The following is a 15,094-nucleotide window of genomic DNA, read 5'->3' as shown; positions in this document are numbered from 1 at the left end:
GCGTTTTAGCTTTTCTATGTTATACTCTGTGGTTATTTTCCCAAACTTGAGTGTGGCCTTTTATACTGTACTAACATTTCATTTCACAAAAGAACATTGCTAACTGGCTTGTAGCAAGTGTCATAGTGGCTGTCCATAAAACTTGTCATTTTGGACATTTCTGCAGACTTGAAGCAAATTTGTTTCTTCAAGTGGAAATGCTCGGAAAAAGCTTTTTTTCAAGCAGTAGCATTTCAAGTATGCATGGATTTGTGCCGCCGAAACTGCAGGTGTCCGACCAATTGGGCCAGCTGTACAGTGAGATGATCTTTGTGCAAGGCTATGTGCACTGTGACCCACACCCGGGCAACCTGCTGGTACGGCAGGGCAGCCGGGGCCCTACACTGGTGCTGCTTGACCATGGCCTCTACACGGTGAGTGGCGTTGCCAGGCGCACTGGGCCCGAAGAGGCCCCAGACGGCGTGAAAATAGCTGGCAGTGTTCTTTGTATTCACCAGTTTGAGACTTGTTCCGTATCTTTGTGCAAATTGGACAAAAGTAATGTAGTTAAGCTTGGATGCAACGAACCTCCATTTCGTGATTTCTTCAATATTATGAAGTTTCTCATTTCCCCAGCATCATTCCCATTGAAGCTCATGTTTTTGTGATCTCTTTGCAACGAGTGTACCTTAATATAACGAACTTGCTACATTAACTATCTGTATAGCTAGTGCTCTGTTACGTGAAATTTGACGAAACCACGTGAAAGCTTCATATGGATACAACAAACCGCCCCAAGAGGAACCAGTGAGTCCTGGTGTGAGACAGCTTGAGTAGGACATTATGGCGGGCTTGTTGGTTCATTGATGATTATGGTAAAACTGCGCGATGTAAATGGAACGAAATACGCGCATAAAAGCAGATATCGCAGAATTCAAACTAATTTTATCAGTTAACACAGTGTGCTGCACTCCAGTGCCATTAGAGTCATTCCATATTAAATGCAGTAGTCTCTTCTGCTTTCACTTTTGTAGTACAGTCGAGCCCGCTTATAACGAATATGAGCGTCACGCGGCGTCCATTCGTTATATCCCAAAGTTCGTAGTAAGTGGACCGCAGCTTAAGAGTTTCTTGTCAAAACACAAAATTTTTTCTTTGCGAAAAAGTTCGTGATGGAAGTTTATTTTTGCAGAGCAGATCCAATGAGGGAGGTTTCCAGTTTATTTAAAGCAGGAGCGTGCTCTTCGCCGAGGCCCTTGGCATAGACAAGTTGTCTGAGGCTTTTTATGTAGCCCATTGCTGCAGGCGTGCTAATTGGGAGCTGGCTCCGAAGTTTCATCCTGATCTGATTCCTCCGCGTCACTCTCGTCCCGCTCTTCAGAAACGATGCCCTTGTCCGTGCACGGTTCCGCGGTGTCGGCGCCGTCATCGACAGAAATAAAATCATTCCAACCAATGCCATGACCCCTCATGTCGGAGTTGATGACGCGCTGCCACAAATTGCCACCGGGCTGGTCATCTTCCGAAGCATCAGGCTCGGCATCAGACACTGTGTAGACGGACCCGGCCTTGCGGAAGCACTTCCGCTCGCCAGTGGCCGTCATCTCCTCCCAGGCCGCTTTCATCATCTCCACCGCTGAATAAAATATAAATGGGCACGGTGTTCTCGTCTGCCAACAGCCAGAGCCCCGAGATTTGAACGAAGCCAACGAAACGTCCGCACCGCAACAAGAGTGACAAAAGCGTGCGGCAGGGTAGGCTTGCAACATGCACAAGCGGCAATCAAGCTATACAGACGCACGGGGACTTACTGTGAATATTAGCTGTGTGGTTTCACTCATGTTAGTTCCACAATTTGGTTTAGTTTCTGTGTTATTCTTTTGAGTGTTCGTGCAAAAACTGTATGTAACAAAAAATAGAGGACTTTTCTCAATTCCCCTGTCTGCAGGTTTGACTGTGTTTGCAGTAAAACTTGGTTAATTCGAAGCTCATTGCATTGCATTTGAATCAGGGTTTTTTCGAATTATCCAGCATTGAAGCAAAAGGAAAAGGCAGACGAGAGATGTTCAACGACCTGCAGCACTTTACAGCTGCTACTGTTGCACTCATCAGAGCTGCGGTTGATGTTTAAGATTAACTCTGGCTAGGGTGGGAGTCAGTTTTACCTTGGGGTTGGCGCATCCCGACTGATCGCTCAAAATCTGTTCACGTCCACAGAACATGGTGATGCTCCTCTCTTGATGTAGACAGCTTAGTGGCTGTCATGGCACACACGCAGAAAGGCAGCTGTCAGCTCACAGTACATATGGCCAAACCTGCCTTAGTGCTGTGTATCATATCAGTGTGTTCGGCGTGCTGCGCAGTGTGACTGAAATCGAAGCTGTGCTCTCTGTTGGTACTGGCACGATTTAGCATGTCTGAATGGCGGTCAGGAGTCAGTGAACTGCAGAGGGTTGCTTTGGTTGATGTCACGTTACTGTGCCCTACACTATGTCCGAGTGCCACAACTGCCTGTGCAGTGCAGCATGAAACATACTGAAGAGTCTGATTAAGCATCGCGCCGCTTCATGTGGACTCGCGGGTCTATTATAAATGGCGCAACAGTTCATTATTAGACAAACTCGGGTGCCCCCAAGTTTGTGGTGAACATTGCCAGACGAACTCAAGTGTTCCTGAATTTGTGGAAAACTCGGGCATGTCTGCTTAATGTGGATTCACATGATAGGCCGAATCACAAGTCTTGAGGACGAACAGTAGATCACATGGCTTTACACCAAGGATTCAGGCCGACCAACTCACGTCCGCTGACGATGTGGACTGAAAAAGGAGGGGATTTTGTCATTTGGGATCTGCTGGTTTCATCCGTTGTGTGAATGCATTCAGCGCACAAACGGTTCCCTGACTTGATGTGACTTCATAGATTCATCTGCATCCTCTTCGGGTGTGTGAATCCACTTTTGGCACCGCAGGTCTTCGAGGGAACCCAGTTAGTGCAAGCTACCAGCTCACATCATCTGTTGAAATTGACTTTAAAAATTATGGGGCTGCTTAAATTTTATGATTTATTCTGGACTTTGAATTCTGAGATCTAATTATCAAGTTTTTGCTATAGTTTTTTTTTCAGTGTTTTCTTTTATCATCTATTTGGCATTTTCCTAAAGACACGGGTTCAATCCCGGCCGTGGCGGTCAAATTTCGATGGAGATGAAATCTAGAGGCCCGTGTACTATGTGATGTCAGTGCACGTTAAAGAACCCCAGGTGGTCGAAATTTCCGGAGACCTTCAGTACAGCGTCTCTCATAGCCTGAGTCGCTTTGGAACGTTAAACCCCTATAAACCATAAACCATCTATTTGGCATTTGTCTTGATGATTACCGATGTCAATCCCACCCTGCCACAGACGATATGTTGGGGCTTGCAGTATTGGGACATAAACAAAATAAATGAATAAACTCCCATTCCTCTGTGCTGTGCAGGAACTGACGGATCAGTTCCGGCTACAGTATGCCAACCTGTGGTTGGCACTAATCCGTCGGGACCTGGACTCCCTTGAGCTCTGGGGCAGCCAAATGGGTGTGCCGGGTGAGCTGCACAAGATTCTGTCATGCATCGTTTCGGGCCGCTCCTGGAAGTCCATCACACGGGGCATCGACCGGCAGAAGCAGACCAAGGCAGAGGTGAGCGAAGTGGTTATTCTTTGTCAGAGTGAGCGCTTTTCGTTCTGAAGTGCTTCAAAGATGATGTTGGCAGCAGCTTTCAGTGCACGAACTTTGCAACACTGATGAAGGAATTTTACAGCAAAGTGCAGAGTCTGCTTGCGGCTTATGTGTTTCTCAAAAGGTGGTTCTGAGCAGTGTTATTGGCACAGCTCTCAGAATGCACACTTGGTTCGTTAGGTGAAGCATTCTTTTAGAGCTGTAGGAACTCGAAGAGGGGTATGGCTATGCTGTCAGAGATAACGTGGCAAAGTGTATTTGGGTCAGACCATGTGGCTTTGAATTGCCTGCTAGAGATGTTCTATGCCTATGCTTACCTTCTGCAATATGGCAGACGAGCATTTCCTCACCACAGAGCGGCAGGCTAGTGAAATATTGGGTGGCATTCCTTCGCATTCCTCAGATGCGAAATCATCACTTGCTAGCCACGACCGAGTCCATACTCTAGGGAACAAATGTGGGAATGAAAATATGTACCTCCAGGTGTTGTTTATTGCAACTGCAACTAATGCACGGAGTGGGCTAGTTACTTACAAAACACTGATGAACCGACTGAGCCTGCACTCATGTCTGCCCATGGGAGGCGGGGAGCACGCAGTGAGAGCTCCTGCTTGCTTTGCTGCTCAGAATCGGAATACCTTCTGGCTCACTTCTTGGGAAACTGCGTAGCAGTCTTGGTGGCGCTCCTGTTGCAGCTTCCACTTTGCCTGCCAGGGTGCAAACGGACCCCTCACCCAGCTGCAAAGCTAGGCAAGACCACCTGACAGGTGGTGGTCGGTCGCCTAGAAATACAGGAAATGCCGCTGCTCATGTCGTGTACCATTTTCACAGTTGGTGTGCGACTGGTGACTGCAAATACTACACTCTTGTGCCTGTAGCAACCCCGCTTTTGCAATGCAGGGCACTGAGATCAAGGAGTTTGCCAGCCAGCATTTCTCACTGATCTCCCAGATCCTGGGCATGGTACCCCGGCAAATGCTGCTCATCTTCAAGACCAACGACCTGCTGCGGGGCATCGAGGCTAACCTTGGTAGGAGCAGCCACGGGGGGATTTCCACTTTGTGGCTTATTTTCATACATAAAGATCCAAGATGGCACATAGGACTGTGTTGTTTCCTACAAAAACACAATTGGCATTGTTTGGCATCATACACATTGTAAGAGCACTGCCTCTTTTGTTTGGGTGTCACAATAGTAGTAGGTCATTTTGTTTTCAACATGGTGGTAAGTGACTGGGAAGACTGGGTGCCTAATCTGCCCAGTTAAACTTACCATACTAGTGTATTGCCTTGTTTACAAGTTTACAACATTGGCACCTCGTAGGGCACATTCGTCATATCCTAGTGTGTGCAGCAAGCAGACTCCCTTGTATTGTTGGATGCTGCTGTGCAGGAACGCGAGGTGCAGCACGCTCCTTCATCACCATGTCCCGGTGCTGCGTGCGTGCTGTCTACGAAGACCAGCTCAAGCACTGTGCCTCCTGGTGGTGCTGGCTGATGGTCACGATGCGCGCCTGCTTTGCCCAGTCGGCCATCACCGCCTATCAGACCTTCCTGTGGCTCAGAACTAGGCCGCTGGTCGGCCGGATGCTGGGGGGAAGCAACCTGTCGTGAACGTGCTTTTGTGCATGTGCCACATGACCTTGCCATTGGCCTGAGTGCCCATGCCTGAACCTTCACTCCTTGAACATGTGGGACAGTGAACACTTCGAGTCTTGTGTGCTGAAGACTGTGTGCTGGTGGCGGTTCGCAGAGATATGGCACATTCCTCTCATGTCTCTCTGGTGCAGTGATCTCATTTTATTTTTGAAGCTCAGTATACCTATCTTAACACTAGAAAGTGTGATGCTGTACTGTGTGACAACTTTTCATGGTAATGCAGCCCAAGCTACAGATCTGAAACATACCCTCCCTTCTAAGACAGCGGAATATAGTGTATACGCACATAAGGGCCACACTTTTTTTCAGCGGTTCTGACTGTGTGCGGCCCTTACAAGGGACCGGCATTTTTCCGTAAAATTTTTACTACTGCTGCGGAGCACCGATTACGTGTCCCTCTTTTATGCTGTGACACGCATTTTTATCATGAATTTGAGCAGTCCCGACGAATCCTTCAGAAGACTAGCATGCATTAACCGCATAAAGTAAAACACATTGCTAGATCAGTTTACTGACAGATGTCACGGAATTCTAAGTAAAGATCAAGATGCTCCGAAGATCTGGCATTCGACTGACTGACAGTTCAGAACTGCCCGCCACACGTGCGACCCGTGGCCCTGAGTGTCGGGTGGCGTTCTAGCCTGCTTTTCCGACAGCCTCACAGTCCAAGGCATTGCGAAAATCGTACATTCATTTTAAAGGGAGGTGATGGTGGACTGGTAACGAGGTTAGACCTTTCATAGTAAATCGCGACTAGATTCGAAGCACTTTTGGTGCGGCTTCGATGCGAAGGACGCTAGGCCTAGCAACACTGGATGAACAGTGCATTGCTACGGGGCTCAAGCCTGGCTGGCTGGCGGGCAAAGTCACTGCAAAGAAATTCACCACTTGTGTAGGTGCACCCCATCCTAGTTTGTTTTGCACAACATAATGTTTCTTTTCTGATGCAAACGCCAATTGCACAGTACGAATTAGCAGCGTTGCAGCACCGTATGTTCACGGTTCCAGGCAGAGTCTGTTGCACAGGAGAACGCATGCGTCATCGTACCGAGTGTTATTGGCAGTTATCGTCTATCAGTTCCCAGCATAATGTACCACGTGTGCAAAATTATGCACGCATAAAGCAATTCTTTTGGCTGACTTTTTCTTTTTTGCCAAATTGCCGGCTGCCATGAGGGGTGGTGGGGTGGGCCTCTTACATGAGTATATACGGTAGTCCCCGGTTGCAGTTAATACTTTCCTCTTAAAGTACAGTATATTTGTAATATTCATTATTTAACGCATATTTCCAGCATTACTGCACATATACTGCGTTAGAGAGTCACTGTAAAAAGTACTTTTGATTACAACAAATTGTTCAGATAAGAAGCATCCTTAGATAATGGAACTGCGCAGTGAGTAACGTGCCAGGTGGTTGCCCTGCGGTCGAGACAGGTACACGTGCTCTGCCGCTGTAGCTGCCTCTTACGTTGCTATGAAAAGTTGTCACCGAATATGGTGCAAGCAGACACAGACAGTGAAGAAGGTGAACGATGACACAGAATGCTAACATTCCATGTCATCATCTTCTTCATTGTCCATGCCTGCTTGCACAATTGCCATGCCTTTTATTGAAACCCAACTCAGGCAGCTGGTGACTCTTACGAGCGTCTTAACAAATGCAATTAAACAATGGTGCTACTGTCGACCATCACCGTTGTGCTCCTGCGTGATGCCCCTCCTAGCTCAGATATGAGAGATCCAAGGTTTATGTGACGGAGAAAAATGTCAGTGTCTTATTTGACGGAAAGCTCAGGATATGTGTGTGACAGTCATCTGAATTATATTTTCCCAGTCCTATAATGTAACTCTTATTTTGCATTCTGTGCTGCTTGGATATTATGGGGCAAGCAGTGAATTAGGGCAGCACTGCAAGATGCGAAAACTCTTTCTCCGTCCGTACATTTTGCAATATTGCATGCTGTGAGAGCAACGTACGTCCAGCCCTGTTGTGTGTGTTTGCTTTATTGTAGATTGTTGCTTTGTGCTTGCAGAGACTCTGAAGCTCAAATTGTTTATAACTGCAACCTGGTTTGCAGTGTCACTCAATTGTATTGTGGCAATCGTGTCTTATTTATGTGCTTTTAACTTCAGCATTATATTATAGAAGGACTAATATTATATAATATATGGTTCAGACTGATTGCAAGAGGGGAAGAACAGGGTTCTGAGAAAGAAAGAAATGTGAACAGAGGGCATAAGTGTGCAAACGGGGTGGATTGAAGTTTGCATATACCCAACTATACTGATAATGTGTACAGACCGGTTACTAAGTCACTAAAAAAGTGAATTATGGGTGCAAGGACTGATAGTTTAAAGCAGTGTTTTAGCCGCCAAAAAGACAAAAATTTTTTTCCAGAAACAGGCCTTAGCTATATCAGTGTGCCGGGCAATAAAGAAACCATTGGCTGACTATTCCCCTCATGACATTGGGCATTACCGGTGGAGAGTGTATACTGCCAATCCTGGATACATCGAAATGGAAGGGGGTCGTGAAATAGTTCGGTGTATCGCTAATTCAATATGTAATATGACGATAGACAAAATTATCTGCAATATAGAAATAAGAATATGGCTCACCGACACTACAGATGCACTTTGTGCAGCGGCATGCTGCATGCTAGCATATTGACAGCGCACTGATCTCTGGGTGTCTGTCGCTCGGCCTAGCCTGCTTTGCATGGAAGCCTCCACGGAGGTCACTCTGTAACAGGTGCTGCCTATTTACCAAGGCTAATGATACCGGTACAGTATAATCACAATAATTCATCATTAAGATTGGAAGTACAGTTGGCTTTGGCGACGCCTTCGGCAGCAAAGCGAGTGAAGCAGGCCCGAAGAGAGCCACCAGTAGCCTTCTATCATCTAAGTTACCTTTACTGCATGGCAAGCATTTTACCAATGCTGGCTGTACCACATGACACAACTGTTGGTGGAAAATGGGGCTGCCAGACTGAAGGCTACCTTTGGCTACACGCCACGTTCATGCAGTTTTACGCCGTCTTCATGTGGTTAGCAGTACCAGGTGCCTAAGGTCGCGCAGCCAATGTAGCTTTGCGTGTGAAATGTGAGAGGGGGGGGTTGGGGGGGGCATTAGGAGTACTTTTGCTAGCCAGGGTGCAGCGCGCCTTTCGATATACCAAACGTTCTGTCGGTGTTAGTTTGATATGTGTTCTGTAGTGCTGTACTTTTGCATGGGATTTTCAAGGAGGTGCTTGAATATATTATGTTATATAAGAATTAAAGAAGTAATAATTCGTTATATCCAGATTTGATATATCCGGAATTGACTGTTGTATAGTTTTTTGGTATGGTATTGTCGTTCTTTTTTCAGACAGCGACGCTTGAAGACACAAGCTTTGTATATCTATCAGCCAGAATCGTCTGTCTAGAGTACTGCAACCACTGAACAATTCCGAAAATATAATTTCAAAGCTCTCGAAGTTTGCAGACGCTCACAAGACTCAGATCTGTATGCCGCAGGTGGTATTAAACAAAGATATAAAAAAATTTCAAGGAGACAGACAGGCTGTGTGAATATCATCTGTTGTAAGGGTAATAAAAATGCAAGCATACATGAATGATTTCTAGTTTTTGGGATTCAGGACTGTGCATATTCTGAGTCACGATCACCTTGTAAGCTGGGAACGAATACTATACACCTACATTTGCTAGCGGAATATACTTGTGTTTCAGCACATTCGATAGCACTGGTGAGAACCATGAAATATTTCTCGTACAGAAGACATCTTTTGTTCTCGTTCAGGACAGAACCAATTTTTGCATGAACTGTTTCAACTGCGAGTTCTTTGGGTACCATAGCAATTCTGACCTGCTTATCAAAATGAAGTTCAGTGCTTGCTGCAAGAGTTTTGACAGTACTTTGTAGCTTCATAATGTGTTTCGATAAAAAGGGAAATTTTTGCATGTGTATATCTGACATTTTCTGTCACTGCTTTGCAATGAACAGTATGAGCCTTTCTGATGGAAGCCCTGTCTTCTCTTGGCTGTTTGCTCTGAAGAACAAAAACTTAATTTTTTCTGGCTCTTGCCCCACTGACTGAGAAGAACAGAGATGCCTGGGTCAATCTAACTAGAGACCTGCTTTTGATGTCACAAAAGGGCTCGAGATAAGCACAGAGTGAATGAGGTAAATTTGCCATTGTCTGGTAACCTAGGCACAGCTCCATTAAATGGTAATGAAACACATTGAGTTTGCAAGAAAGCTAGCCGTTTTGTTCTACCACTCTGAAAAACACGTCTGCGCACATGCACACAAAAAATGTTCATGATGCCTCGGAACATACCGCAGTTAATCTGAGGCTCCAATATTTCCTCGTAACCACCTTTTGAATGCCATAGCTTGTTGGAAAGTGGTCGCACTAAAGAGTATGAATGCTTCACCTTTTTGTGGCAAAACTGTAGGCAGATATGCTATTTTTGTGCTGGAGTGCAACTGAAGGTTTGCGTTTACACAAACATCGTAGTTTAACTGACAACAAGGCCCCTCCTGTACTGTGCATTATAGCTTCACAAACCAGGTTGAAACTGGGTAATTTATTTTATTTATTTATTTGGTCACACTGTTAACCCTCCAATGAGAGTCATTACAGGGAGGGAATAAAAACACATTTCATAAGCACTTCAATGAGCAACCATGAATCACAATTCATAATTTGTACACCATTTCTCAAAAACATATCGACACCTAGCTCAAATTGTTGCGCATTTGCACTCTCCACAACATCACTTGACAGTTTGTTCCATATTGTCACGAGGTGGTGACGGGAACTCCGCCGGGGTCACGTAGCACCGACTGGGGTCCGGTCTTGAGGAAGGCACAGAGCAGCTCGTAAGAGAATACTTTAATAGGCTGGCTTACGCCCACTAAGAACAGCTCTGAAAACTCAGCGGCGGCGATAGCAGCGAACGTGCTCGGCGGTCGTTGACTAACAGAATGCCCGCCGCTCTTAGCCGTGCTCGATTTTAAAGGCGGCAAGGAAAGTTCCAGAACATAGTAGGCACACTTGCGCGAGGCTAGGAAAAATCGAGATAACTCTGGTCGCGTCTCGCGTCCCAGAAAATTGATAATGCGGCGTGCCTGCCGCGATAAGAAGATCAGAAAAAAAGCAAGCTTCGCGGCAATATTTCAATTACATCAGGGAAAAAGGAATACCAGTACACATCCGTGCATGTGTTAATAGGTGGTTGTACCCTGCTGTGGTTTTTTCGGCAACCGCGTTTTATGGGCTGAAAGTCACAAACATTTTACGCTGCCGATCAGCGGAGAAGTTAGAAATGCGTGCTTCGCAAATAATGTTTGGTTCATACGTGGGGAAAGCTTAATATTTTTCCTTAACACTGATCGCTGGGTGAAAAAAAGGCTCAGAATTAAGTGGACAGATAAACGGTAGAGAGGAATATGGTACGGACCATGGTTATGCAGGTGAAAAGCCTGTGTGGTGGTTGTGATGATACTATAGAGCTTTGCGGAAAGAAATCACACTTACACACTGTATCCACGGCATCTGGTTACATGCTTCCCTCGTGGATTGCTGTTACGCAGTTTCCCCATTCATAGCATAATACAGAAGGTTGTGCTAATGTGTTCAAAGCTCAAAGAGGATGGTGCTGAGCATCTGCTTCAATGTTATGGCTCAGGTGCCTGACAGATTAATTACTGGCTGATTACAAAGAACTCTACTATTTCTACATCATGACATTTTGCTTATTTGAAAGCATTGCATTGCCAAGGAAAGTCAAAAGTCTCTAGGTCATTTGAGTACATTGAACCACATTGATATTTTTCTGGCTTATACGATTCCTTGGTGCATACACTCGAATTGGGACCAATAAAAACGTCCTATAATTTACGCTCATTTTCTTCTGTTTAATACAGTCCTGAATTGTATTATTTCTCCTAAGTACGCATGTAATTTCGTCCACCGCATATAATTTCGGATCACATATACTTATAGCAGCCGATAGGAGGTGCGCAAGCATGCAAGCGAGGCGAGCCTCGGGGGACAAGACACGAACACACAAAGAGCGATAGTAAGGTGGCTTCTCCCCAAGGCAGGACTGCAATAGGGCAAAGCATTAAAAAAAAAAAGTCAACAAAGCAATCCAGGCTGCTGTCGTCCTTGGCGTCGCCGTAGTGGATAACGCAAATTTGGATAAATGTGAGATATTAATAAATATTTGTTTACTTAGTATTTGAGGCACATTTTTCAAGATAATGTTGGTTTCGGATGATATGGTTTCTCTGATAATGCCCCTTTGCCCGCATTCTACAGCGAGGTCTGAATCTTGCGGTTTAGGAGGTGTTTCCTGTGACAAGCTTTCGCAAAGCAACTGAAGCCTGCCCGAGCGCACACGGTAGCTGGTATGCCGTCACAACATGGAAGAGCGGAGACACAACTGGTGACAGCAGGTCCACATGGGGCTTGACTTTAAACCAGTCATAAAAATGGCCATGGAGCATGCTTGCGCATAGCTAATACCGTCACCATTTGGTATATGGGTCGCAGCAGCAGCAACAAGAGACAACGGAGAAAATTGGCACGATATAACCAAACCAACCAGTTAGATCTTAGCTCTAATGTTGTTAAACAACAGCTCGTGTTGGGATTTAACTATAATCTAAGCCAGAGCTTAAGTCCAACGGCAATTTTTTTTTTTTAAGAAACGAATGAACAACGTTCTGTTGTATTCGGACCGAATATGCAGTGGAGGCAGAACAAGACAAGAGAATATAGAGCGCATTTTTGAGTATTAAAATAAAATGGGCATTTATAGAAACCAACCAAAATTGTAACTCATGTTTGCCTATCATGATTGCTAAACAATTTTTGCCTCCAATTCTGGCTCTCACTTAAAAAGGGCATAGTGAGATTGCACAGAGAAAAAGGTTCTTTAGTCTAAATCTAGTCTCTATTATAGTCAGCCAGATATAGTGCCATTAAGCACAATAAAAAATCTTATCTGGTAAGCCGAATTGGTACATAGTGCTAACCGCATCTCATTTACTATTGCACCAAAATGAAATGCGAACACAATCCGAAGAACGAAGCAAAATGAACTGCATTCGGCTTGCGTTATATTCGTTAGCAGCTATCAAGCTGTATACTTTTACGAAACGGAGGGAAAAAATTGCAGTTCACGTCGTCATCGAGGCTACGCGCAAGCATGAATGCATTGCAAGAAAGGCGTAGCACATTCTTGTCGCTGAGACTAGGTATGATCATTAATGCATTGCAGCAAGGGCATGCATCAGTTTCACGTGTTGGATAGTGGGTGTGGAATGCATTCAGCAAGTGCGTAGCATGTTTTCATCACCGAGAGTCGGTGTAATCATCTAAGCATTGCTAGGAAGTTGTAGCAAATTCTCATCACCAAGAGTAGTTGTAATCGTGAATGTACTGTAGGAAAGGCATAGCACATTCTTGTCGCTGAAAGTGGGTGCAATCATGAAAGTATTGTAGGAAATCCACAGCACATTAATATATATTCTCAGTGCTGAGAGTAGATGTAAGCATGAATGCATTGCAGGAAAGCCATAGCAAATTCTCTCCAAGAGTAGGTGTGCGCTTGAATTAACGCTTTGCAGGAAAGGCATGCCACATTCTTGTTGCTGAGAGTATGTGTAAGCCTGTATCCATTGCAGGAAAAGTGTGGCACATTCTCGTCAGTGAGAGCAAGTGTAATGAATGTAATGCAGGAAAGGTGAGCACATTCTCTTCACTGAGAATAGGTGTGTAGCGTGAATGCATTGCACGGAAGGCATGCCACATTCTTGTCGACGAGAGTATGTGTAATATTAAAAGGCACCGCGAAAAAGGTATGGCACGTTCTCGACGCTGAGAGTAGTTGTATGCATTAGTGCATTGCACAGAAGGCACATTCTAATTGCCTAGAGTAAGTGTAAGCCCGAATGCACTGCAGGAAAGGCATAGCACATTCTTGTTTCCAGGAGGAGGTGTAAATGTCCGCACATTGCACTGAAGCACAATCTTTTCGCTGAGAGTAGGTGGAAGCATTAATGTTCAGGAAAAATCGTAGCACGTTCTCATCGCCGAGTGTAGATACGTTTAGCATGAATTCACTGCAGGAAAGGCAGAGCAGACTCGTTATCAACTAGTGTAAGCATGAATTACATTGCAGGGAAGGCATAGCACTTTCTCCTAGCCATTAGTATATGCTGTATACATGAATGCGTTGCAGGAAAAGCATTCTCGTTGCCAAGAGTTGACACAAGCTTAAATGCACACATTCACATTCTTGTTGCCAAGAGTGGGTGTACAGCAAAGGCCTAGCACATTCTTGTCACCAAGAGGGAGCATAATCGTGAAAGTACTGCTAGGAAATTGTTTATGATTTATTGGTATGGTTTACGTCCTGAAGCGACTCGCGCTATATATGGGGGACTCCGTAGTGGAGGGATCCGGAAATTTCGACCACTTGTAGTTCGAATGCACTGACGGCGCACAGTACACGGGCCTCTAGAATTTTGCCTCCATCGAAATTCAACCGACGCGGCTGGGATCGAACCCCTGTCTTTCGGTTCAGCAGCTGAGCACCATAACCACTGAGTCACCGCGGTGGCTGGCAGGGAAATTGTAACACATCGTCGCCGAGAGGAGGTGGCAACATATCGACAACAAACGGACGAGGCAGAGGAATTTACCTGACGTCTTCTTGCTGTTGTGACTCGCTGTCGTCTCCCTTTAATTCAGCCAAGACCACCCTCTGCCAATTTCGGCGAATTTGCCCGTCGTCACTTTTGACCAACCAGCATACTCTTCTGCGCGGCTGGAGATGTGCCACGAAAGCTGTGGCGGGTTGTCCTCACGATTGGCATGGTTTCATTTATCTCTGCCATCCTTAGCACTCCGATATGTCCCTTTATGGCACACCTTGATGCAAATGTACTATGAGCACGGAATGCATGGGCTCCACTGCACACAGAGCCACGAGCCCTAAGCCAGACAAGTATATGTGTTCAAGCTTTCCTTTAGCGGAGCTGACGCACTTCATTGTGTGTGTGTCCGTTGTTCAGCAGTTCATGACTGGCTGGTCCTTTTTTTGGTTCTAATCTGCGGTCCCGAGAGGAATTTCTCACAGAGGATGCTGAGAGTATTCAGTGTCCAGCCCACTCTTTAAACCTCTGATGTCACTCCTCTGCATGTTCATTGCATGCGATGATGTTGGCGTGTAAATTTTTAGTGCTCACCATGTCTTGCTAATGTTTGGCGGCCATGCTTCCATTCACTAGCGCCTGCCTCCGGCAGCGGTTTTGGAGTGAAAAGCTCCACTTCTCGCACGCAATGCTGAAGGCCAAATGACACTAGGATTTGACCTTTGCGGTTGTGACATCATACCACGTGACTTCACTTCTCGCACGCAATGCTGAAGGCCAAATGACACTAGGATTTGACCTTTGCGGTTGTGACATCATACCACGTGACTTGTCGCAACTGCTACCGCTCGCCGTGCCAAACGCTGGCTCTCGCCAGTTGCGTCCCGGAACTAACCACGTGATTCGCTCTTGCTGAATAAAGGCCAACGCTCGCCGCCTGTAGACACCGCGAGGCATGGAGCCAGAACTTGTCACCCGGACGAGTTCTTCGACTGAATTACATTGGAGGCGCCGGGCTGCTTCTAGCGATACCTACGACAGGGAGCGTCACGAAACTGCGTTG

The 15,094-nt window shown here is 45.8% G+C and overlaps 1 protein-coding gene across 2 annotated transcripts in view; it reads left to right on the top strand.

Annotated features, from left to right (window-relative positions):
- Window positions 1-9,595, top strand: part of Adck1 (aarF domain containing kinase 1) — a 28,467-nt gene extending 18,872 nt beyond the window's left edge. Inside the window, exons 8-11 of one of the 2 annotated variants that reach the window (XM_077665139.1) lie at window positions 270-413; window positions 3,457-3,657; window positions 4,597-4,726; window positions 5,089-9,595. In XM_077665139.1, the coding sequence (XP_077521265.1) occupies window positions 270-413; window positions 3,457-3,657; window positions 4,597-4,726; window positions 5,089-5,309 (696 nt within the window). In that variant the 3' untranslated portion in view covers window positions 5,310-9,595. The remainder of the gene's footprint in view (window positions 1-269; window positions 414-3,456; window positions 3,658-4,596; window positions 4,727-5,088) is intronic. The other variant, XM_077665140.1, reaches the window with a different exon arrangement.
- The last annotated feature ends 5,499 nt before the right edge of the window (window positions 9,596-15,094 follow it).

Source organism: Amblyomma americanum, chromosome 5 (assembly GCF_052857255.1).
Source record: "Amblyomma americanum isolate KBUSLIRL-KWMA chromosome 5, ASM5285725v1, whole genome shotgun sequence".
NCBI lineage: Eukaryota > Metazoa > Arthropoda > Arachnida > Ixodida > Ixodidae > Amblyomma > Amblyomma americanum.
The sequence above is the reverse complement of the archived record's forward strand: the minus strand, read 5'-3'. Positions and strand labels throughout refer to the sequence as shown.